This window comes from Rhipicephalus microplus, chromosome X (genome assembly GCF_043290135.1).
Source record: "Rhipicephalus microplus isolate Deutch F79 chromosome X, USDA_Rmic, whole genome shotgun sequence".
NCBI lineage: Eukaryota > Metazoa > Arthropoda > Arachnida > Ixodida > Ixodidae > Rhipicephalus > Rhipicephalus microplus.
The window spans coordinates 343,856,868-343,880,121 of record NC_134710.1 but is presented as its reverse complement, the minus strand read 5'-3'; the positions used below and the strand labels follow the sequence as shown (position 1 = coordinate 343,880,121).

The 23,254-nt window shown below is 43.7% G+C and overlaps 1 protein-coding gene across 1 annotated transcript in view; it reads right to left on the bottom strand.

Annotated features, from left to right (window-relative positions):
• LOC119161165 (acyl-CoA Delta-9 desaturase) overlaps positions 1-22,745 on the bottom strand; it is a 167,186-nt gene extending 144,441 nt beyond the window's left edge. The window contains exon 1 of the mRNA XM_037413517.2: positions 22,613-22,745. Coding sequence (XP_037269414.1) covers positions 22,613-22,621 — 9 coding nt within the window. The 5' untranslated portion in view covers positions 22,622-22,745. The remainder of the gene's footprint in view (positions 1-22,612) is intronic.
• Between the last annotated feature and the right edge of the window lie 509 nt (positions 22,746-23,254).

The window sequence follows — 23,254 nt, the reverse complement described above, 5'->3', positions numbered from 1 at the left end:
AATGGAGGCGGAAATTTTGTAGGCCCGTGTGCTCAGATTTGGGTGCACGTTAAGGAACCCCAGGTGGTCGAAATTTCCTGAGCCCTCCACTACGGTGTCTCTCATAATCATATGGTGGTTTTGGAACGTTAAACCCCACATATCAATCATGAACACACGCGAACAAAAAAGGGACCCGGCTTCAAAACAGCGTGGCCACACATGCACACAAAAAAGCAGAATCGGCAGCCCGCGCGTTTCTGCCGAGCCTGCTGTCGAGAAGGCTAACCCCGCTCGTCGTAGCGCCGTCTAAGCAGACGCCGATGAAGCTGCAAGATAACTTATAACGGCCCGAACATTATTTGGATGCGCTGGAATTGCGCTTTTGAATGCGTCGCAGGGAAAGTGTCAGCACCTGTATATTGTTACACCATGGGCTTCGCCCCGGTGCTCTAGTGGCTAAAGTACTCTGCTACTGACACGCAGGACGCGGGATCGAATCCTGGCTGCGGTGGCTGCATGTCAGTTTATCGACGGCCGACGCTTTTTTCGCCGCTATCAACACCGGTGTGTATCACTGTAATCTGACTTTTCGTTTACGGGCCACAAAATTGGTTTAACAAACAGTTTCATTCTTGAATGATATGTGGGGTTTAGCGTCCCAAAACCACCATATGATTATGAGAGACGCCGTAGTGGAGGGCTCCAGAAATTTTGACCACCTGGGGTTCTTTTACGTGCACCCAAATCTGAGCACACGGGCCTACAACATTTCCACCTCTACCGGAAATGCAGCCGCCGTAGCCGGGATTTGATCCCGCGACCTGCGGGTCAGTAGCCGAGTACCTTAGCCACTAGACCACCGTGGCGGGGCTTTTTTGATCGGTTATTTAATTTGCTATAAAAAGTACTGATTTTTTCTTAAAAAGGTTAGAGCACGTGTTCCGAAAGTCATCAGTGCTCACTACTTGATTAGTCGAGCTAGGCAGCCCGAGTTTCAATATAATCTTCGTGAAGGTATTTCACGAAAGACCTTAATGCTAAGCGCACACCAACTCCCTCCACCCACCCTTCAACACGCCCTTAAGTACACAAAGACATATGCAAAAAAAAGTTATGTGATTATAAATTTAGATGGAATGCTGGCGGATGTCTTCAGAAAGAAGGAAAGCAAAGGAGAGAGAGAGTGGAAGCGGGGATGTTAACCAGAAAGTGGAATGTATAAACTTGGGCTCTGCTTCTTCGGCATGAAGCTCGTAAATTCAGTTCCTTAAGCACAATAGTGTCAGTAGAATTACGAGTTACAAGATGGACCGACTATTTTCAGATTTTCGTGACCGACGCATTGTGCTCTATATCTAGTGATATGTGAGCACAGGTTCAATTGCGTATTCATCCTATCATATTAGGCTTCCCAAGATCATGTAAAGCTCATATAAGGCTTACCACTGCCTTCCTGCTACGTATTTGGCCTCTGTCGCAAAAGAGCGGACATCTTATGACGAAAAATGACGTGCTGTTTTAAATGCGAAGCATTCCTCAGTGAACTTTGGCGACTTTCACCATATCTATCTATCTATCTATCTATCTATCTATCTATCTATCTATCTATCTATCTATCTATCTATCTATCTATCTATCTATCTATCTATCTATCTATCTATCTATCTATCTATCTATCTATCTATCTATCTATCTATCTATCTATCTATCTATCTATCTATCTATCTATCTATCTGCTTACGACTTTTAGCTCTCCTGGCCGTCTCAATAATGGGTTATGTACCAAAATTGGTAAGGCGTAACGAGTCTTTATGACGAGCATTAGTGACTAGTCATAACATGAATATCAGAACATGTATATCCTGATTGTCAAGATTCACATTTTATTGTCTTGCTGCTGTTGCAGTGGTTCCGTTAACATGACATATCGCAAAACTGGCATGGTATGCCATGCCTTCATGGCGAACACAAGTGGCAGAGCCTAACGGGGAGATCATGACATGCATGTCATGTAAGTCATGACTACACGCCACGCTCATGGTGCGCTCGCGGTCGTTTCGCTCATTTCTCTTATACCAAATTAAGTATTACGGGACGTGAATGAATGACGAAGGCATATGACTGGTGCAAGCATGATATTCATGAGATGCATGGGATTTAAGAATATGACTACATGCCATGCTCATGATGCGCTCGAAACTGTTTTGCTAGCTTCACATATACCAATTTTGTTATTGCGTGACATGATTGGGGGACGAAGGTAAATGACGCGTCCGAACAGGATAATTATGATATACGTATCATGTTAAACATGACAACATGCTACGCTCATATCGCGCTCACAACCGGTTCACTAGCTCCACATATACCAAATTTGGTATCACGTGACGTGAATTGACGACGAAGATAAACGATACGTCCAAACATGATAATAATTGATTGGTATCTGGGGTTTAACGTCCCAAAACAAGCATATTTATATGAGAGACGCCGTAGCGGAGGGCTCTGGAAATTTCGACTACCCGAGGTTTGTTAACGTGAGCCCAAAGAACATGATAATCATGAAATGCTTGTCATGTAAAAGATGACTACATGCTACGCTCATAGCGTGCTGCGGTCATTTCGCTAGCTCCACATATACCGAATTCAATCTCACAATGGGAAAAAACGAAGAGAGTAAATGACACGTTTAAACATGATGATCCTGACAAGGAAGTCAGGTACGGCATAATTTACGTCTGCCCCATGACGTTGTGCTGGTTTTAAAGTGACGAATTGCAGAAGAGCTGACAGGCGGGCTATAGTTGGTACGAATTCATAATGAAATAATTGGAAGCGCAAACCAACGGGACACAAGAGAAGAGACAAGCAAGCGCTTGTTTGTCTCTTCTTTTGTGTCCCGTTGGTTTGCGCTTCCAATTATTTCATTATTAAAGTGACATGTGAGCCTTCCTCATTCGTGCTTCGGGTATTATTGATTCCCTCTTATGGTGGACCTGCACATATATTGTTTCGATTGAAAGTATAGCTGGGGACAGCGGATTATTTTTAGCCATTCGGGACTCTTTCTCATATGCTTAAGTTTAACTTCGTGACCATCCTTGATTTCCTCCCTCATCCAAAACGGCCTCAGCTATCATGCAGAAACTTCGCCCGATCCCATCCGCCACCTTGTCATTTCGCATCGATTTGGGAGGTCATGCCCGTGCTCAATTATCCCAACCCTCTTATAGGCGCTGTATTTATTACTTTGGTTGCCTCTAATGGTGACAATAATTAAATAAATAATTGAAATAAACAAATGGTGTAATAAATAAAAAGTCACAGGTTTGCCGCAAAGGCTAAGCAATTAACTCAGTAGCAACAAATTAAAAACCACACACAGAATGCCCAGCATATCAAAACGTGCCCCGCATTTATCACGCACAAATGATGCACAAAACGTAATCACAGGTACAGATGAACGCGAATAAGCGTCTCAGTTGTTACTTTACACTGTCTGAAAAGCGCGCCCTTTTTGCAAACGGAGGCTGTGCAATGATTGCAGTGACCTTTGTGCACCCCGTAACTACGACAGAATCGTTACAAGCCTAACGCTAGCCCAGACTGTTGGGGATGTATAAGACTGCGGAGTCGGTGAAGGTTATGAAGGGTCTTCATTTTCTACGCGACCCTAATCAAAGGGTCCCAGGCCCGTTTGAGAATACAAGTGATGTTCTCGAGCTGCCTGTAGCGGCAGAAGAGGAACGTAGTCAGTCTCTCACTAAGAAGCAAATGGCCAACATTATGGTTCCTCCGTTCCCCCGTAACGTATATCCTCAGCACAACGCGACCAGGCGGTGGGCCAGGGGTGAAGCACTGCTCTAGGGTGTTCGTGCAAACCCATAGTCTGCCTGCATCTTATAGAAGTGGCGCAATACGGTCAAACAGCCAACTTCTCGGTCGTTGCAGTTGACCACGCAGGTTGTGTTATTCACTCCGCGTCTATCAGGAACACCACTCCCGCTAAAGCTGAACAGGTAGCCATAACACTCGCTCTCCTTGACGACTGCCGGCAACACATCTTTACAGACTCACGAGCGGCAGTGCGAGCCTTTGCATCAGGATCGGTATCGGCTGAAGGAGCTCGCATCTTAGGTAATAGGAATATTTCAGAACACGCCATAATTTGTTTTCTGGCTCACCTCGGATCACATCTGGCCTCCATGGCAAACCTAAACGAGATCGCCCACGCCCGAGCACGTGAACTTACCGTGCTGGGCAGCCTGCGTGACCTTCAGACTCCAACCTAATGGTCTTTAGGGATGTCCTCCTCACTTTCAACGAGGTGACCAAACATTATCAGCTGGACAGAAGGATTTTCTTCATTCCTCATGTGCAGCTTTGTAGGACCCAGGCATCTACCCTCCGCATGCTTCAAACTAGGTCGTACCCCAGTCTTCGTTGCCACAGCCAGTTTATTGAAAGTATTAATCCAACATGCACAGATTGTGGCGCCGTATCTACGTTAGAACACATGCTCTAGCAGTGCCCCTCATCACGCGATTCTCGGCACATGAGCGAAGAGAAATGGAGCTCTGCGCTCAGGAGCTCAGAACTTGCACATCAACTATGGGCTGTCCGGAGGGCCCACGACGCGGTGGTGAGGCTCGGCCTACCCATTCCGATTTGGGAGCTGCCCGGTGCTCTACCTCCTTGAGGTAGTGTTCCTCAAGACCTTATTAAAGTTCTCTATCTATCTATCTATCTATCTATCTATCTATCTATCTATCTATCTATCTATCTATCTATCTATCTATCTATCTATCTATCTATCTATCTATCTATCTATCTATCTATCTATCTATCTATCTATCTATCTATCTATCTATCTATCTATCTATCTATCTATCTATCTGTCTGTCTGTCTGTCTGTCTGTCTGTCTGTCTGTCTGTCTGTCTGTCTGTCTGTCTGTCTGTCTGTCATAACTGTGCCATTTATGACGTTCATAAAGGCAGCTGCTTGTTTAACCACCGTAACTTTGGCCGCAGGACAGTGCAGTTCGACTAATCAGTTTGCTGGCATTGAATGTATTTAAATTTGTCCTCAGCGATGCAATCTACGTATTGCTTGTGTCAGGCCCAGACCGAAATTTACAGGAAAGGCAGAGAGGTTAACGAGATGAAGTCACGTGGCTTTGAGGTGACCGTATCAGCTTGAGAAGTTAATGTTTAAAGCTTGATTGCATGGTAACGTTACGATACCAGCACCTTGTATTTTGACATATATCTGCCATGTTTTGAAGTACGCATATTGATTCACATCTTGACAGACATGTAAGATACAGATACGAGCTGTATAAAAAATATATCGAAGAATATTATCTAACATGCAATTATCTTTTGTACTGCAAAAAACTGCGTTTTATAGTGGTGAAAATAAAAAAATAAGGTACACAAATGAAGCTGTGAGCCGCATATTTAGATAAAACATCATACTAACAATGTTGTTGTCGTTGATTTAGTTCCTCACTCAGTTCTTCTTGAATCGCAAGCCTCGCGGTGGCACTGTGGGCGCGTGCCATCTACTGGTGCTTGGCTAATGGCCCACAGGTCGCTGGTTCAAACCCAGCTGCCACTGTCACACTTTCGATTGACGAGACAATGCTATAGGTTCGAGTACTTAGATGCAGGGACCCACTAAAGAACCAGACATGATCAAAATTTCCGGTGCCTTTCTCTACGGGCGTGTCTCTTAACCATATATCACGGTATTGGCACGTAAAAGCACATATATTATTATTGCTATTAGCTCTTAGTTTTCCTTAGGTGTCAAAGCTGTTCGCCTGCCCTTATTCACCCAATTCTACATTTTAACGCCGTCATGTACCAACACCAGCGTCAGCAACCACAGCAACACCTGGCATTTCATATTTATCGACACGCTCTATTTCGTTTACTTACCTCCGTGTTACATTTCGCTTCCACCTGGAAAATGGGCCGTAAGTCATCATCATCATTCTCATCATCATCATCATCATCATCATCATCATCATCATCATCAGCCTGACTACGTCCACTGCAGGACAAAGGCCTCTCCCATGTTCCGCCAGTTAACCCGGTCCTGTGCTTGCTGCTGCCAATTTATACCCGCATACTTTTTAATCTCGTCTGCCCACCTAACCTTCTGTCTACCCCTAACCCGCTTCCCTCCTCTGGGAATCCAGTTAGTTACCCTTAATGACCAGCGGTTATCCTGTCTACGTGTTACATGCCCGGCCCATGCCCATTTCATCTTCTTTATTTCAACTATGATATCCTTAACCCCCCCCCCCCCCCCCCCGTTTGTCCCCTAATCCACTCTGCTCTCTTCTTGTCTCTTAAGGTTACACCAACCATTTTTCTTTCCATTGCTCGCTGCGTCGTCCTCAATTTAAGCTGAAACCTCTTTGTAAGTCTCCAGGTTTCTGCTCCGTAGCTAAGTACCGGCAAGATACAGCTGTTATGTACCTTCCCCTTGAGGGATAGTGGCAATCTACCTGTCATAATTTGAGAGTGCTTGCCGAATGTACTCCACCCCATTCTTATTCTTCTATTTATTTCAATCCCGTGGTTAGGCTCTGCGGTTATTACCTGCCCTAAGTAGACATAGTCTTTTACAACTTCAAGTGCACTATTACCTATCTCGAAGCGCTGCTCCTTTCCGAGGTTGTTGTAGATTACTTTCGTTTTCTCCAGATTCATTTTAAGACCCACCTTTCTGCTCTCCTTGTCTAACTCCGTAATCATGAGTTGCAATTCGTCCCCTGAGTTACTCAGCAATGCAATGTCATCGGCGAAGCGCAGGTTACTAAGGTATTCTGCATTAACTCTTATCCCTAACTGTTCCCATTCTAGGCTTCTGAAAACCTCCTGTAAGCACGCGGTAAATAGCATTGGGGAGATTGTGTCCCCCTGCCTTACACCCTTCTTGATTGGTATTCTGTTGCTTTCTTTATGAAGTACTATGGTAGCAGTTTATCCCCTGTAGATTTCTTCCGGAATGTTTATATATACTTCATCTACACCCTTATTCCGCAGTGTCTGCATGACGGCTGATATTTCTACTGAATCAAACGCCTTCTCGTAATCTATGAAGGCTATGTATAGTGGTTGGCTATACTCTGAGCATTTCTCTATTACCTGATTGATAGTATGAATGTGGTCAATTGTTGAGTAGCCTGTTCGAAATCCTGCTTGTTTCTTTGGTTGATTGAATTCTAATGTTTTTTTTTTACTCTGTTAGCAATTACCTTTGTAAATAGCTTGTATACTACAGAGAGCAAGCTGATTGGCCTGTAACTCTTCATGTCCTTGTCATCTCCTTTCTTATGTATTAAGATGATGTTAGCATTCTTCCAAGTCTCTGGTACCCCTCCCGTCAGGAGACACCTCGTAAACAGGGTGGCTAGTTTTTCTAACACACTCTGTCCTCCATCTTTCAGCAGATCTGATGTTACCTGATCCTCACCAGCAGCTTTGCCTCTTTCCATGCTCTCCAAAGCTTTTCTGACTTCTTCTATCATTACTGGTTGGGTGTCATCTGAGTTACTGCTAGTTCTTATAGTATTAAGGTCGTGGTTGTCTCGGCTACTGTACAGATCTCTGTAAAACTCCTCCGCTATTTTAACTATCCTATCCATATTGGTAGTTATTTTGCCTTCTTTGTCCTTTAGTGCATACATGCGACTTTTGCCTATCCCAAGTTTCCTCTTCACTGCTTTGACGCTTCCTCTGTTTTTCAGAGCGTGTTCAATTCTCTACATGTTATACCTCCTTACATCGCATACTTTACGCCTATTAATCAACTTTGAAAGCTCTGCCAGTTCTGTTTTGTCTGTTGTACTTGACACTTTCATGCTTTGACGCTTCTTAATTAGGTTCTTCGTTTCTTGGGAAAGCTTGCCAGTGTCCTGTCTAACTACCCTGCCTCCAACTTCCACTGCACACTCCGTAATGATACTCGTTAGATTATCATTCATTGTATCTACGCTAAGGTTGGTTTCCTCACTAAGAGCCAAGCACCTGTTCTGCAGCGACACTCTGAATTCCTGTACTTTCCCTCTCAGTGATAGCTCATTGATTGGCTTCTTGCGTATCAATTTCTGTCGTTCCTTCTTCAAGTCTAGGCGAATTCGAGACCGTACCATTCTATGGTCACTGCATCGTACCTTGCCAACCACTTCGACATCCTGCACGATTCCTGGGTGTGCAGTCATTATAAAGTCTATTTCGTTCTTATTTTCGCCATTAGGGCTCCTCCATGTCCACTTGCGGTTTTCTCGTTTCCGGTAGAAAGTATTCAAAATCCGCAAATTATTGCGTTCTGCGAATTCTACTAGTAGCTCTCCTCTGGCGTTTCTAGTGCCGATGCCATAATCTCCTACTGCCTGGTCTCCAGCCTGATTCTTCCCTACTTTTGCATTAAAGTCGCCCATCACTATAGTATTCTGTGTTTTTCCCTTACTCATTGCCGATTCCACGTCTTCATAGAAGCTTTCAACTGAAGCGTCAACATGGCTGGATGTAGGCGCGTAAGCCTGTACTACCTTCATCTTGTATCTTTTATTCAGTTTAATTACAATACCTACCACTCTTTCATTAATGCTATAGTATTCCTCTATGTTGCCAGCTATGTTTCTGTGAATTAGGAACCCCACTCCCAGTTCTCTTCTGTCTGCCGAGCCCCGATAGTAAAACGTGCCCATTCTGTAGCACAGTATAGGCCTCATCTGTCCTCTTAACCTCACTGAGCCCTATTATATCCCATTTAACACCCTCTAGCTCCTCGGATAGTACAGATAGACTTCCCTCACTAGATAAGGCTCTAGCGTTAAACGTTGCCAAGTTCAGGTTCCAAAGGAAAGGCGGCCTGTAGTCCAGAGATTCTTAGCACCCTCTGCTGCGTTGCAGATCTGACCGCCGCCATGGTCAGTTGCTTCGCAGCTGCTGGGAACTGAGGGCCGTGAGTTATTTGACGTATGCATATGGGAGGTAGTGGCCAGATACTGCACCAGGGTGGCCAATCCTTCTCTGGTGAGGGAGCGCGTTCCCGGCGGTGGTTACCGGTGAGGCCGCACCTCAGGCCTCTTAATGCAGTTCCATCAACACGCGCATTTTTTTTTCCGGTTGGGAACTGCGTGGCACCGGGATTTGAACCACGGACCTCTTGCATGCGAGGCGGATGCTCTAACCACTATGCCATCGCCGCACCCGGGTGCGGGCCGTAAGTAGTCAACCAAAAAAGGCATTCAGGTTAGTAAACGCGAAAGGCGCGATAAGTTAAGGTGTACGTTTGTCAGCGACATGACAGTCAAGCCATGCCTGCCCACACTCGACGCCGCAAACACTTCTTACTGTCATCACGTAAATTAAATGAAAGAGGAATTTATAAAAACCACAAAGGAAGTTGCAGATAGAAACAAGTTGACTTGTTACTTATATGACCCTCTACAATATTATGATGTGGCAGTGAATGTTTCTGTATTTAGAGGAAAAAAAAAACGCCAGGCCTGCGCTGAACTCGCCGCAGTGTCACACAGAAAGCAGAAAGAGCGGCCTTTAAGAGAATTTTTTAGCACTTTTTGGGCAGATTCTGTAAGCACGCTTGAAGGCCTTACCAACTATGCCAGTAATCATTGTTTGATAGGCAGGCTTTGACTATGCGATTTTTGTCATTTTTCGGAGAAGCGTGGTATCTGCTCAGCATGTGCAAAGAATTTCTTGCAAATTTTGTTTTTCGTGGAGTGGCTGACGACAATGAAGAATTACGCCTTAAGTGGGTATGTTCTAGAATTAATAGGTGATGAAGAACAAGCTCTTGTGATGGGTTAGATTATTTATTGGACGATCCACTCGTTACACAATTCACATTGTCTGATGCCTGTTGTTCCTTGGCTGTTTTAAAACGTTTTATTACTCATAATAACGCTGTTCCTTTCCTGACATCAAGCCTGCCTAAAACAAATTTGCAAGCGAGGCCCAAGAACCGGCGTGGCTCGGCGGTAGAGTACTGGTATGGCACGCAGTGAACCCGGGCTCGAGTCTCACTGTGTGTTAATGTTTTCTATTTCAGTTTTTTTTTATTTCGTGCGGTGGTGGTTATGAGCAATGGCGGCGGTGGCGGTAGCGAACCAGTAGGACGCCGCGAGTGACCTGTGTTGTGATCTCACAATAACGTTCTCTGTAAAAAACGGAGAAGGAGGTGGCGTGCAATCCGAGTAGACTCTTTACTCACTGCAGGTGACTGGAAAGAACCATAAATGTTGTTTGCTCTTGCTGACGACTAAATACCACCATACATTTCATGTTTGATTAGTAGCTTGACAATAGACATAAAAATGAGGGAAATTATAAAGAATAGTACAGACTTACACCAACTATGTTTGCGGGCACATATGATGTTTAAGTACAACGAAACATTTAGTAGGTATGACCAATGTTGTAAGCTTCGCTTTCAGCAAGATTATTTCCAATGAAAATACTTGGCAATACGCTCGTACATTGGACGTCTTAGCCGCGAAGGTCAACTTACACGGTGCGCTCCCGTCTTCCGCATCACATGCTTGCACGTGTTTCAATAAGCCGTCTTGTTTGTTTGCGTGCGTGTGGCAATGGTTGGTGCTACGACGGCTTGGACGGTGGCACTTGCAAACTTCAAGCACCGGGTATGGTTACGGTTTGTTGTGCCTGATAAAAGCACACCTCTATATAGAAGTGGAAGATTCAAATATCTACACTTTTTGTGAAACTTGCTTCGTTGAGAGGAGTTTTTTTTTCTTTGAAGAACACAGACATTCCTTTTGTTTTGGCATTTTATTGATCCCAGTTAATGTTGTGGCGGGGTTTGGTTTTGTAGAAAGGCGCACATTTTCACATTTTTTAAACAAGTACAGCGGTGATGAAACGTGACTTTGGTATTGCGGGTCAAATGTGAACCACCAATAGGTTGGATAATCGGAAACAGTGTGAGAGGTAGCACCGCACTCTATGAGTGTTTGCAGAGCCAGGAGGGCAGACTGATTAGACATTGACTGATTGGTTAGAATTTTACGTGTCGTACGAATCTCCTGAATGTATGCGAACCAGTTTAGAATCTGAGTGGAAGGACGATGAAGCGGCTTAAGTCTGCAGCCATCCTATTTGTTTATCCGTTGCCTTTATCTAATTAGCTATCGCTATTACGCCGTGCTCCATAAAGGGGCAATCTAAGTGAAGTCAATATGAGCGTTTGGCTGAAGACGCACGCTCACCCATAAGGAAAATGTCTATCTCGGGTCACTTTATTTGCTTATTTGTAATGGCACCCGAAAAAGATCTCCCCTTCAAAGTTGTATGACGGCATCCCGTGCACTTAGTGGCGTTGCGCTGAGCACAAGATAACAGATTTCATATATTTAGTGGGGAGGCCACGCTCGATATGCTAGTTTGCACTAACTACAATCAGTACAGAAGAACTTGTGATAAGATACTGCTCTACATTACGATCGAGGTCTCTTTGGAAATCGACATTATAACCCACAATTGTTTTTACTATTGCGTCCTGCAGTGCCCAGGGACGCAGAAGGTACTCAAATTTAGACATATAGACCAAATTCAGTTGCAGGCCTTGACTGATTGCAGTATAAGCGCACAATATGGAGCGTTGCCAGTCTTCGAGACCCTTGAGTTATATAGCACTGGCACAACAATCGTTCAGAGCACAGCATAGCTAGCGGAACTCGTTGGAAATGCTTTCAAGTCGAGAGTGCAATCAGGTCGCACAGGGACCCTCTATGCGAAGGTCGCCCAACTACTTTCGTAGCCAATGCTACCCTATGCAATCTTGTCATCTGTATACACGCACGTAGAAATCTGTTGGCGCATCGCTTGATAAAAAGGGCTGCTCTACACTTTAATATACGGGTCTCTCCCTCTATGTGCATATATCTATACGGTTGTACCACGTCGAGTGGATCCTGTTGGCTTGTTGTATCTCTATTACTCACTACTGAATATTGCTTATGACCAAATGCGCAGAGTTGTATCCTCCTAAGATGCGAGGTACCTTATGGGCTCGTCTTGTCTGCGTTTCATGTCATCATGGAGTCACGATCTATCATGAAAATTTGTATGATTATGATTACAGCGGTATGATTATGGGAGACGCCGTAGTGGAGGGCTCCGGAAATTTCAACCACCTAGTGATCATTAACGTGCATCTAAATCGTAGTACATCGGGCCTCGGGTATTTTCGTCTCCAATGAAAATGCAGCCGCCGAAGCCGACATTCTATTCCGCAACCTTTAAATTTATTGCTAGAAATCCCTCGCTCTCCTCTCTAGAAATGATGTCACCACCCAAAATCTAATAAAATGAATACCAGATAAATTGATTGACTCTTTCTTGCATGATGCTCTTAATGGCGGACGTGTTTATATGTGTTCAGATAAGTTTATGACATTTCAGTGCTTTTCATCAGACGCAGTGATTTTTCTTTGCCTAATATTGTGTTGGGCATTTTAGTTGTTTAGGCCAGGAGTTGTTTTTACGCACAAAACCCCCCAACTGCAACGTGTTGCAATTTTTTTATTATTTCAAGCTGCGATTTTATGCACATCATGTTTGCTGGGCGCATTTTCCTCTAGCCAAGAATGAATTATTACCTCTTGATTCACTTTATCTCAAGCTAATTGAAAGATGTATTGTTGTTCAGTGCTTGAAATCTGCTCTCAGAAAGTCGTGCCCACATCACGTGAAGGAAAGCTTTGGTTGGAAAGTCACCCGCCTAATGGCGGTAGTCTACTCTTCGAAGGTCATTGTAGGAGTCACCGAGTCACTTTTGCAAAGAGCCGAACAAGGAGCAGGAAGGGCAGGGGCTCGGACTCCGGGTTTTACTGGGAGACCAGTGGTCATGCCATACGGGTGCAACCTGCCGCTTAGTCTTAAAATCATGGCAAACCAGCATGAAGTGCCTCTGCTTTTTTCTGCCCCTTGCAAGCCGCAAAAACTTTGCCCTCTAATCTGCGTTGAAATCAAACGAGAGTGCAGCCCTATAGGTATGCAATCCATTTCGTGGAATTTCGCGTTGGAGTTGTTTACTCCATTGCCATGTCCTGCGGAAAAATGTATATGAGCCGGTCCGAAAGACGCGTCAATGACCAACTTAGGAACCCCGTACCCACTAAGTGCCAAAAAGAAGGAAGGTAGGTATACGCATCTTGTCACGCACATTTCTGCATGTGTCAACTGATTTTTCGAAACAAAAAGATATACTGGGTATTAAGTTTGGCCTGGAAATTCGTCTGGGCAGACGCCATTGTGCGTAAGCCGGTCTACTGGGGAGGCTCTCAATCCCTTCGGCGCCCAGTCTGCCAGACGCTGTCGAAGATTTGAGCAATTACCCAGACAATGCGGCAAGCAAAGGCGAGTTCCCGACTTTCAAATGCGGACCCTTTCGTCGTCCCTTCAAGCAGCAGCGGTGCCTGATCACCTCGGTGATTCATCTGGCGACGGGGAAGCTGTTGTGACCGGCGCCAGAGCTGACAGGAGAGCGGCGCTCCTTTTAATCCCCAATCAAGTAGACGACCAGCCGGCTGCCTATGCTCGTCAGGCATTGTCCGTGCTAGCCGGAGGATTAGACGTCGTGTCGCCAAGACGCCGTTAACCGTTCGAGAGAGGCCAACAAAGACAGCATCTTCCTGGAAGAGACCGCGGCGGCCACCGCAAATCACCCCGCTAATTAAGCGAACAAATCGGCGGACCCTTTGATGTATGCTGTCATGATCGTAGGACCTCTCGACTAGCAGCACACACACGACGAGGAAGAGCCCTGCTGGCGCCACCTTGCAGTCCGGTGTTCACGACTCAATATTGGACGTTTACGTGGACCGTGCATGCTCGTCCCACTCACCTGTTGTGTGTGTGTGTGTGATTGGTGTTCCACTCGGAGAGGAGGAGCCCGACAGGGCTTAAAACGACGCCGCAGAGTGCTGGACGTCGCTCTGAACTGTGTAACGGTTCAACCACTACGCTCGTGGTTTGTGAAGCTCTCAACCTCTCTATGCTGTAAATAAGTGTAAATAGTGCCATAAACCTGTTTGTTTTTCGTATCCTCATCTTGTGAGCGTTCGTTTCCTAAACCCGAAGCTACACCATGCTACCACAAAAGCACGGGCAGCCCCCGATCCACCACAACGGATGCTCAGCGGTGGGATCCGCAACATGGGCAAGAGCAAATACATTTAATCTTAATTAGCCTTAGAAGCGTTTTCCAGCAAAAAGAACGTTGGTTCATGTAGCAGTGAGGCTTCCTTATCTTTAAATACTTCCTAATTTGAATTTCTGCAGGACTTCTATTGACATGCGCAGTTGTAACCCTTAACTTGTTTTTGCTGCAGGTGCTATTGCACATTCATTTTTTGCATATGTTTGCTTTTCGCTCTGTTTTTTATGTGGTGTCAGGTCGATCAACACCATGGATGCACCTATATAAACTTGGTCGGTGTGATGACAATAAACCGTTGTTTGTAGCGCCTTACTTGTGTGTGCTCTTGCTTTTGTGCTCGTCAGTTTTAGTGCTTCTTCTTTCAGTGCTTATCCAACGAGCCCAACAGTCTGTTCTGCACAAGTATATCTGACACTCTTTCGAAGCCAATTAAAATATAGTTTAAGCTATTGCTGTGTCCAACACTTTGTGTTCAGCGCCCTTGCCTACATGAAGCCTACAGCTGCATGCTCTTCATAGCCCCAAATTTTGTGTCTCAAGTTCTCAACCACTAATGAATTACGAAAGTGTGCAGAATACTTTTGCGTTTCAGCATTAAAGATAGTGGGACACAATGTAGGACTTTTCTTTCACATAAAAACCTAAAACAGGTAAGAGAAAAAATGGCGACGCTTGCACTAAGTCACGCAAAGCTTGAAACAGGAAAAGCCTGACAATACTAAAGTGTAAAACGGTTGCTTGTTGGTTGCCATGAGGTTTCAACCATGGGTTATTTCTAGTTTCCTTCTATGTTGTTGCTAGGCTTTATTTTGGTGATGCTGAGCTATTTCTAGGTTGTTGCTTTAGGATTTATTTAGATGATGCTAGGTTTTTTCTAGGTATATCCTACGTTGTTGCTGGGCTTAAGGTAGATGATGCTAGGTTGTTTCTGGGCAGTTATTAGGCTTTAGTTTGGTGATGCTCGGTTTCTTTTAGGTATCTGCTGGTCTCTTAGCTACGCTGTTTTCTAGGTTGCGTCTAGAAAATAGCTGTGCTTTATCTAGCTTTTCTCATATTGTTTCTAGGTTATTGGCTGTGATTTGCCATACCTCATAATCGTACAACTTCGATCTTTCAAGCCTTAAGCGGCAGTCGCAAGCTATTTCATTTTTTTCTTTCTCTATTCTACTATTGGTTTCTTTCTTCCTTTCTTTTTTTCTCCCTTTCTTTTTCTCTCTTTCTTTTTTTTCTTTCTTTCACTTCTGTGTTTCGCGGGTTCCACTTCGCTGAGTAGAGTTCTCTTTTTACGCTCACAGCTGCTGTGTACTCAGAAGTGAGGCTTGCCCGATTCTTGTGCCGCCACCTGACGACTTCTGTGCAACGGAGCACACGCTGCCGATAGTTTAGAGCGCTTCATCGTAAAAAGAAACAAGAGAGAACACACTAGTTTATGATGCTGGTAGTTCGTTGTACACGTTCTACACGAGTTTTAACGGCTGGTTTCAACAGCCTAGTTGGTATAAAAAGTGAGAAAGAGAGGCTGCTATTACTCCTACTGAAAGCTGATGGCGTAACTGAGCCACGTTATTCAATAATCAGTCGCACACAATACGGCGGTAATGATTTCACGATGAAGGCGAAGGAGAAGATGAAGAAAAGTGCAGGTTTTTCAATATATATTTCACTATGCGAATGTGTACCATCATTGGGATGAGAAGATTCGCCTTCCTCAGAAGGATTTCAAGCGGACTGATGTCACTTACACCACAAGAAAGTCCTAGGCAAATTATACATGTAAGCAGTGCCTTGGGCAGAAATATTGCTTAATTCTCTTCGACCCTTTTTGCTTGCCAAAGCATTATTCTCATGGCAGTAGAAGGGCGGCCACTAAAAGCGACGGAGCCACTTCAACGCTTCATAACGACGCTGGCATTCGTGATGAATGCTGGCCCGGCTGCATCGTTCATCGGTCTCGTTGCTGCAACTGAACGTTTCCACCCCAGACATATTAGTGTACTTCGTTCCAACGAGAGCATTTCGAGAGCACGGCTGTTGGGTACATTCTTTTATACCATTGAGATATTACCCAACACAATAATCAATCAATCTATCTGTATCATTAACCTAATCAGAATGGTACCTAAAAAATGCGACAACCGCAAGCTCTCATTGTTATTATAAAAAGTTTTTTTAATAAAAATATTTACAGAAAACGCCAGCAATTTGAACATTAAAGTACGTTGATGAATTTAATGGTGTCAGAGGTGTCCTTTTCCTCGTGCACTTCAGCCCCTTATTACCAAATTGTTTACAAAACGATCATTATGAATTGAAGTAAAATGTATTCAGTCATACGTATCATACAAAATTATATCCGTAATAACTGTGGTCTCAATCTGTGTATGAGTAACCGTACCGACCTGATTGTGCCACCAAGACCGATAGCCGTGAATGTCTTGTAAGTTGCATTAGATATCAATAATGGTATGAGCAAAAGCAAGATCCCTCAGTTTAGGAAAATATCACGAACATAAAGCAGTTGAAATAAAATAAATAAGAGATTCGCAGATGTTAACGTGCTCATGAAAAAGATCCATATACAACGTTCTTTTTTTTTTTTCATCTGTTCACACCATACGTCTCATAATTTCGATACATGGTGAGGCAGTGGTATACAACGTGATACTGGCTCTCTGGTGTGATGCTGGATATATGTACTATTACGTATTTGGCTAAATCTAGTACGACATGTTCATTTCTCAGGGCATTTATATATTTACAGAATATATTACCACGTCGCACTAAATGCACAGCACCACGTTGCAGTAGAAAAACTTGCTGCTCAACAGGAAACGCAAACTTTATGCGCACAGAGCTGAAGTGTACATTTTTAGCACAAAATACGCTACCAAAATTCATGTAATAACATTGCAATTTTAAACGGCAGCAGTTGGAGAGTGACTATCGATTAAGCATGCACTTCCATCCATGCATAGTTTGTCCAGTTTCACACACCACCTGTTTTATTTTAATATTCAAAACCCGCATGAGGGCTATATACAAAGCTATAGCCCGTAAATTACCTTCACTGAACAGCAAAAGTAACCACTGAAACTATTCATCCCATTAGGTAACACAGTTTACACATTCTGTGCGTGTTTCCTCATAATGCACTTTCTCAAGATTAGGGGGAGTGCATCGACACATTTGTTGGAGTTGGTGAGCAAGCTCGGCAATTAGAAAAAAAAATATTAAGAGTAAGGCAGAGCGAGACACAATGTACAAATGCGCTGATTGACCTGATAATAGCAATCGGCTGGGGAAAACTTAATGCTATGTGCGAAAACCCCGCCGGTCATTGTCCGATGGTGCTTGCATTTTCTTCGCAACCTTTTGTTTGCGCTCTTATGCCCAGAAGTACCACTATTGCGTGACGCGCCAACCGATTATACCAATTCAGTCATTTGAAGTGGGTAACGCAGTGGCACAATGCTGAGCTGACGAAAAACCTTCGCGTGGCGTTGAATAAATGTGGATCTTGCGACACAGTGTTTCTCACGGTGCTGGGCCGTGCGACGTCTTATAAAAGAGTATGCATTACGGTTCAGTGTACTTTTTCATTTTCCTTTCTCTCGTTCGACATGTTTGTTACAAAATGGCTTGCCTGGACGACAAAGATGGATCAGGATACATCCTTCTTCGTGATTTTCTTTTATTTTAAATAATTTACTTAACGATTTGAAACGCTGTGTACAAAATAATGTACATACAACACTTCTTTTTGCTTGCCTCGACGTGGAGGTACTCGGATGCTGACCCGCCAGTCACGCGATAAAATCTAGGCTGCAGCGGCTGCATTTTTGATTGATTGATTGATATGTGGGGTTAAACGTCCCAAAACCACTATATGATTATGAGAGACGCCGTAGTGGAGGGCTCCGGAAATTTAGACCACCTGGGGTTCTTTAACGTGCACCCAAATCTGAGCTGCATTTTTGAGGGAGGTGAAAATGCTGTAGGCCCATGTGCTCTGATTTGTGTGCACGTTAAAAGAACCCCAGGTGGTCAAAATTTTCGGAGCCCTCCATTATGACATCTCTCATAATCATTAAACCACACAATAATCAAATATTTTTGCTATTTGTATGAACTAGAGGCTAAGAAAGAGCGAATATATATCAAGATTTGAATTAATATAACCTTTTGTATAAAAAATGTTTCTTCATGTCACCTAACTAGGCAGTGAAATTTGCATGTGTGATCACTTTGCTGAAGGCGCTACCACGTTTGACGAGTCGTTCAACGAGCGCTTTCTGCGAGCCATGTGAAAAGTATATTTTTTCTTTTCTCAAATGGAAGACAAAAAAAAATTGGAAGCATAAAGGACTTAGGCATAAATTGATATTTAATTACAACGTAATTAAATTAGTTACGATGACACAAGTAATTTAACATAATATGGCATTATTTTTGTTATAGTACACCACTGAGTGCCTTGAAATAGCGTTCTATTGATCTGACGCATTTACACTTGAAAAGGTATAAGAAAGTTCCTTGCAAGGTCAGCCGATGATGTTTCATTACTTGAAGTAAACACTTATTGCTCAAGCAAAAAGAAAGGACTACGCTCAATGGAAAAATGTCCCACTCGGTGACTTTGGCTGGAAACGTTTTGTTACTCTGGCATTAAAAACAAGGCAAGGGGATAAGTCACGTTGGTTCAATGAAAACATCGGGGCTGTGTGAAGCAGTTCAACCACTTTCACATTCTAATCAAAAACCTATTGTTTGTCAGTGCCGCAAACCTGTGTGGAATCTGTCATGGAGGCTCACCAGCGGGATGTTTAAAACTGTCACCCAGCACGGAGGTCACGAGTTTGTTTACGCCCATCTGCGGCCAAGCCCCCCTCCCCCTTAGGATAGCAATGCAAAAAAAAAAGTGCATTCTACTGATTGAACATATAAAAAAAATGTTGCTATTTCTCATTACTTTACTGCGAACCACCTGAACTATACGTGGCCCTAAACAATCCCTGAGTTAATGAGGGGACATTACTACAGTCAACAAGGACCTAAGTGTCCAGCCGAAACATATCGGGCGCAATGATGTATCTTCAAAGAATTTGTGTTGATTTTTCATACCGACCAACTCACCAGACACTCTCGAGGCCATATTATGAAGATGGCGCGGAGGCAGGTCTCTCTCACCAGTACGTGCAGTTAAACTTTCGGCCGATTCAGAAGGCGGTGCCGTAAAAGAATTTAGGCAGACCGCTATGCTCCTTAACTCTTATCGCTACCGTTATCACACGCAACTCGCATAAGAAGACGTTGATAGACCGTAACGATAGACATGGTTCCTTTTTAAGAAAGGATGAACTGAGAGGGCATAACAATGAACTGAAACAGACGATCTGGAGCGAAAAAAAAAATGTGTTTACTCTATCTTCACAATGCAGGCGAATTTGCCAATATTGAGGTTTTTGCTCTACAGGAAGAAAATGTAAAGCAGAGCGTTGACAATCTCTAACATCGTGTATTGGGGTGAAGGAATACCCATCTTTTGATTTTTATTTCTTAGCGAACTTCAATGACTGTTGCCGTATCTATCTATCTATCTATCTATCTATCTATCTATCTATCTATCTATCTATCTATCTATCTATCTATCTATCTATCTATCTATCTATCTATCTATCTATCTATCTATCTATCTATCTATCTATCTATCTATCTATCTATCTATCTATCTATCTATCTATCTATCTATCTATCTATCTATCTATCTATCTGTCTGTCTGTCTGTCTGTCTGTCTGTCTGTCTGTCTGTCTGTCTGTCTGTCTGTCTGTCTGTCTGTCTGTCTGTCTGTCTGTCTGTCTGTCTGTCTGTCTGTCTGTCTGTCTGTCTGTCTATCTATCTATCTATCTATCTATCTATCTATCTATCTATCTATCTATCTATCTATCTATCTATCTATCTATCTATCTATCTATCCGCTTACAACAATTAGCTCTTCTGGCCGTTTCGATAATCTGATCTATACCACAATCGGTATGACATAACATGACTGTGTGACGAGCATAAGTGACTAGTCAGAAGATGAAAATCATTATGTGTATGTCATGAATGTCATGGTTGACATTTAATGGTCTTGCTGCTCTTGCGATGGTTTAGTTCACATGACATAATGCAAAACTGGTATGGTATGACATGACTTCATGGCGAACATGAGTGACAGGCTCCAAAGTTCAAATCATGACATGCATGTCATGTAAGTCATCACCTCATCCCACACTCATGGCGCACTCGCAGTAGTTTCGCTAGCTTCACATATAACAAATTTGGTATTGCGTGAGGTGATTGGATGACGAAGGTATATGACTGGTGAAAAACATGATAATCATGACATGCGTATCATGTAGAAACATGGCTACATGCCACACTCACGACGCGCTTATGGTCGTTTTGCTAGCTTCACATATACCAAAATTGGTATTGCGTGAAGCGAACGGACGACGAAGGTAAAGGACACGTCCAAACATGTTAATCATGACATGCTTGTCATGTTAAACATAACTACAACCTACGCTTTTATCACGCTCACGGCCATTTTGCTAGCTTCACATTTCCAAATTTGGTGTTACGTGACGCGAATGAACGACGAAGATAAATGACACCTCTAAACATGATAATCATGATATTTGTGTGACGTAAAACATGCCTACATGCTATACTCAAGGTGCGCTCACGGCCGTTTTGCTAGCTACAAATATGCAAAATTTGGTGTCACGTGATGGGAATAGACGACGAAGGTAAATAACATGTCCAAACATGAAATTCGAGACATACGGGTAATGTGAAATGCGACTACATGCTACGCTCATAGCGTGTTTGCGGCCGTTTCCCTAGCTTCACATATACCAAATTTGTTTTTACGTGACGCGAATAGACGACGAACACGAATTACAGGCGCAGACATCATATTCTTGACCTGGAAGTCATGTAGGGACAATGTACGTCCGCCTTGTAACGTTGTGCTGATGTTAGAGTGACATATAAACCTTCTTCATTTGTGCTTCCCATATCCTTTATTCTCACTCGACAAGAGATTTACCAATCATTTTATTTTGTCAGAGTTCAGCCACACATTTCCAGAGACTATCCTTATTCTTCACAAAGATGGGTGGCGTTGCCCAAAGGCTTTGAATGACTCCGGAACGAATTTCTTTTCTATGTCTATGTACACTACTGCTGAGCAATATTTTACGCTCAGACAGTTATAAACTCTGAATGGTGCGATGAACGGGACCAGTGTTATTTACATGATGTATGAAATACAAAGGTGCGAAGGTGGTACGAAACCTTAATGGTTACCAGCCCGAAATAAAAGACGGATACAACTTTGAAAGAGACTCGCACTAATCTTTGTCGCCTCTGTGAAGGTAGTGATTCACGGACCATACGCAAGAATATGTCACCACGTCATCAGGCAACGAAGGATGTCTCTTTGTGTTCAGCCCAAATCAGTGATCACCACTATGTTAATGTTACTGCTTGAGCCTAGGTGAAGTACCACTATTATTCTATAGGAAGTAGTACAACAGCCTCAAAAGAAGAGTTTGCTACTTATAATAAGCATCTTCCACTGCTCGAAAAAAATCATACAACGCGGCACTAGCACACAGTTTGCATAGCTCGACGGGATCAGGTCAGTCCTGGCATCAACGTTTTTCTGATTTGGCACTAAAGACGTCATCATGGGGGGGGGGGGGGGGGGGATGTTATAGCAGGCGGCGTTGGCGTGACCTACGTGGCCGGCAGTTATTTCATATGAGCTCCTTCTGAATTGTGTCATTCTACACGAGCTGAACAGTACAGTGTATCGTAGAAAAACCACCAACATTTATTTTACGTTTCTCTTAGGTAAGGTTAGGTTGGGTTAGGTGATGTATTGTAAATACACAAATCACGCTGTGTTTTCTCAAGAACAGTAATGTTTTCTTGGATGCGCCTAGATGCCCCAAAAATGCGAAACAATGAAATTTCACCAGCGTGTAGTGGCAAATGTCTCCACTCTCTTTCAGAAAGTCAATCCCTATATCGGATGACGTCTTGAGAATTCACAAAAACTGCAAAATGTGCGTTGTAGAATTTAGCGTCAAAAGTTACGCTATACAGTAGGCATCGCCATTAGCCGCAACGAATTCACACTCTCATCAAGAAATGTTATGCACTTGTGCCAACCGTACATCACTTTCTGATCGAGTCGGGTCATGAAATCACAACATTTAAAGAAAACAGTTACTTCCTTGTTCATCTAATCTAAAGTGAGAATTTCTTCAATGAAAAAATGTTGACGCTGTTTCGTAGTGTGAAAACTGCCATATGCTTATGTGGGGGCAGTGAAAAACGCACAGTGAGCTCACCTCCACCATCTGCACTGTCTAGTTTCCCGGCGGAGGAGCTAGGACAGGTGAGACGTTGACGGCCTGGTGACAGTGATCGGCGATGGCGGCAAGTCAGTGTCGTCACACACAACTCTGATGCAGATGAGTCGCTGCGGAGGTTCTACTGAAAGCTGTTGCCTTCGTGGCTACTTGGTAGACAGCGATAATTACAATGTCAACTTTTGAGCCATGAGAAAGGCGGGAGTCATCCATGCTGCGGTGAAAAAAGCACACGACGGCGCCCCGAGCCTACAATAAAAGCACACAGTCGTGTCGTGCACCGCACGCTGCTGAAAGCAATCAACAGGTCTCGCCATGCTGTGTTGTCTGAGCGAATTCTGTTGGGGCTGTCGTTTCGCGGCTCATACTTATCAATAAGACGCGTCGTCGGTACCGTCGTGATTGAGTCATCGGAGCCAGGTGCATTGATGAATAAAGACTGTGCACCGTACGGCCTGAAAGCATTGTGGGCATGCGCTATCGTTATGGAGAACACCTCCCGTCGATCCAATGTAAGCAACACTATTTGTCGGATGATTGACATCAGATGCTGTGAGTACTGTTTACGTCAACAGTGGCGACACTGGTGACGTTGGAGAGTCGATCGGGCTTCGGTGAAAT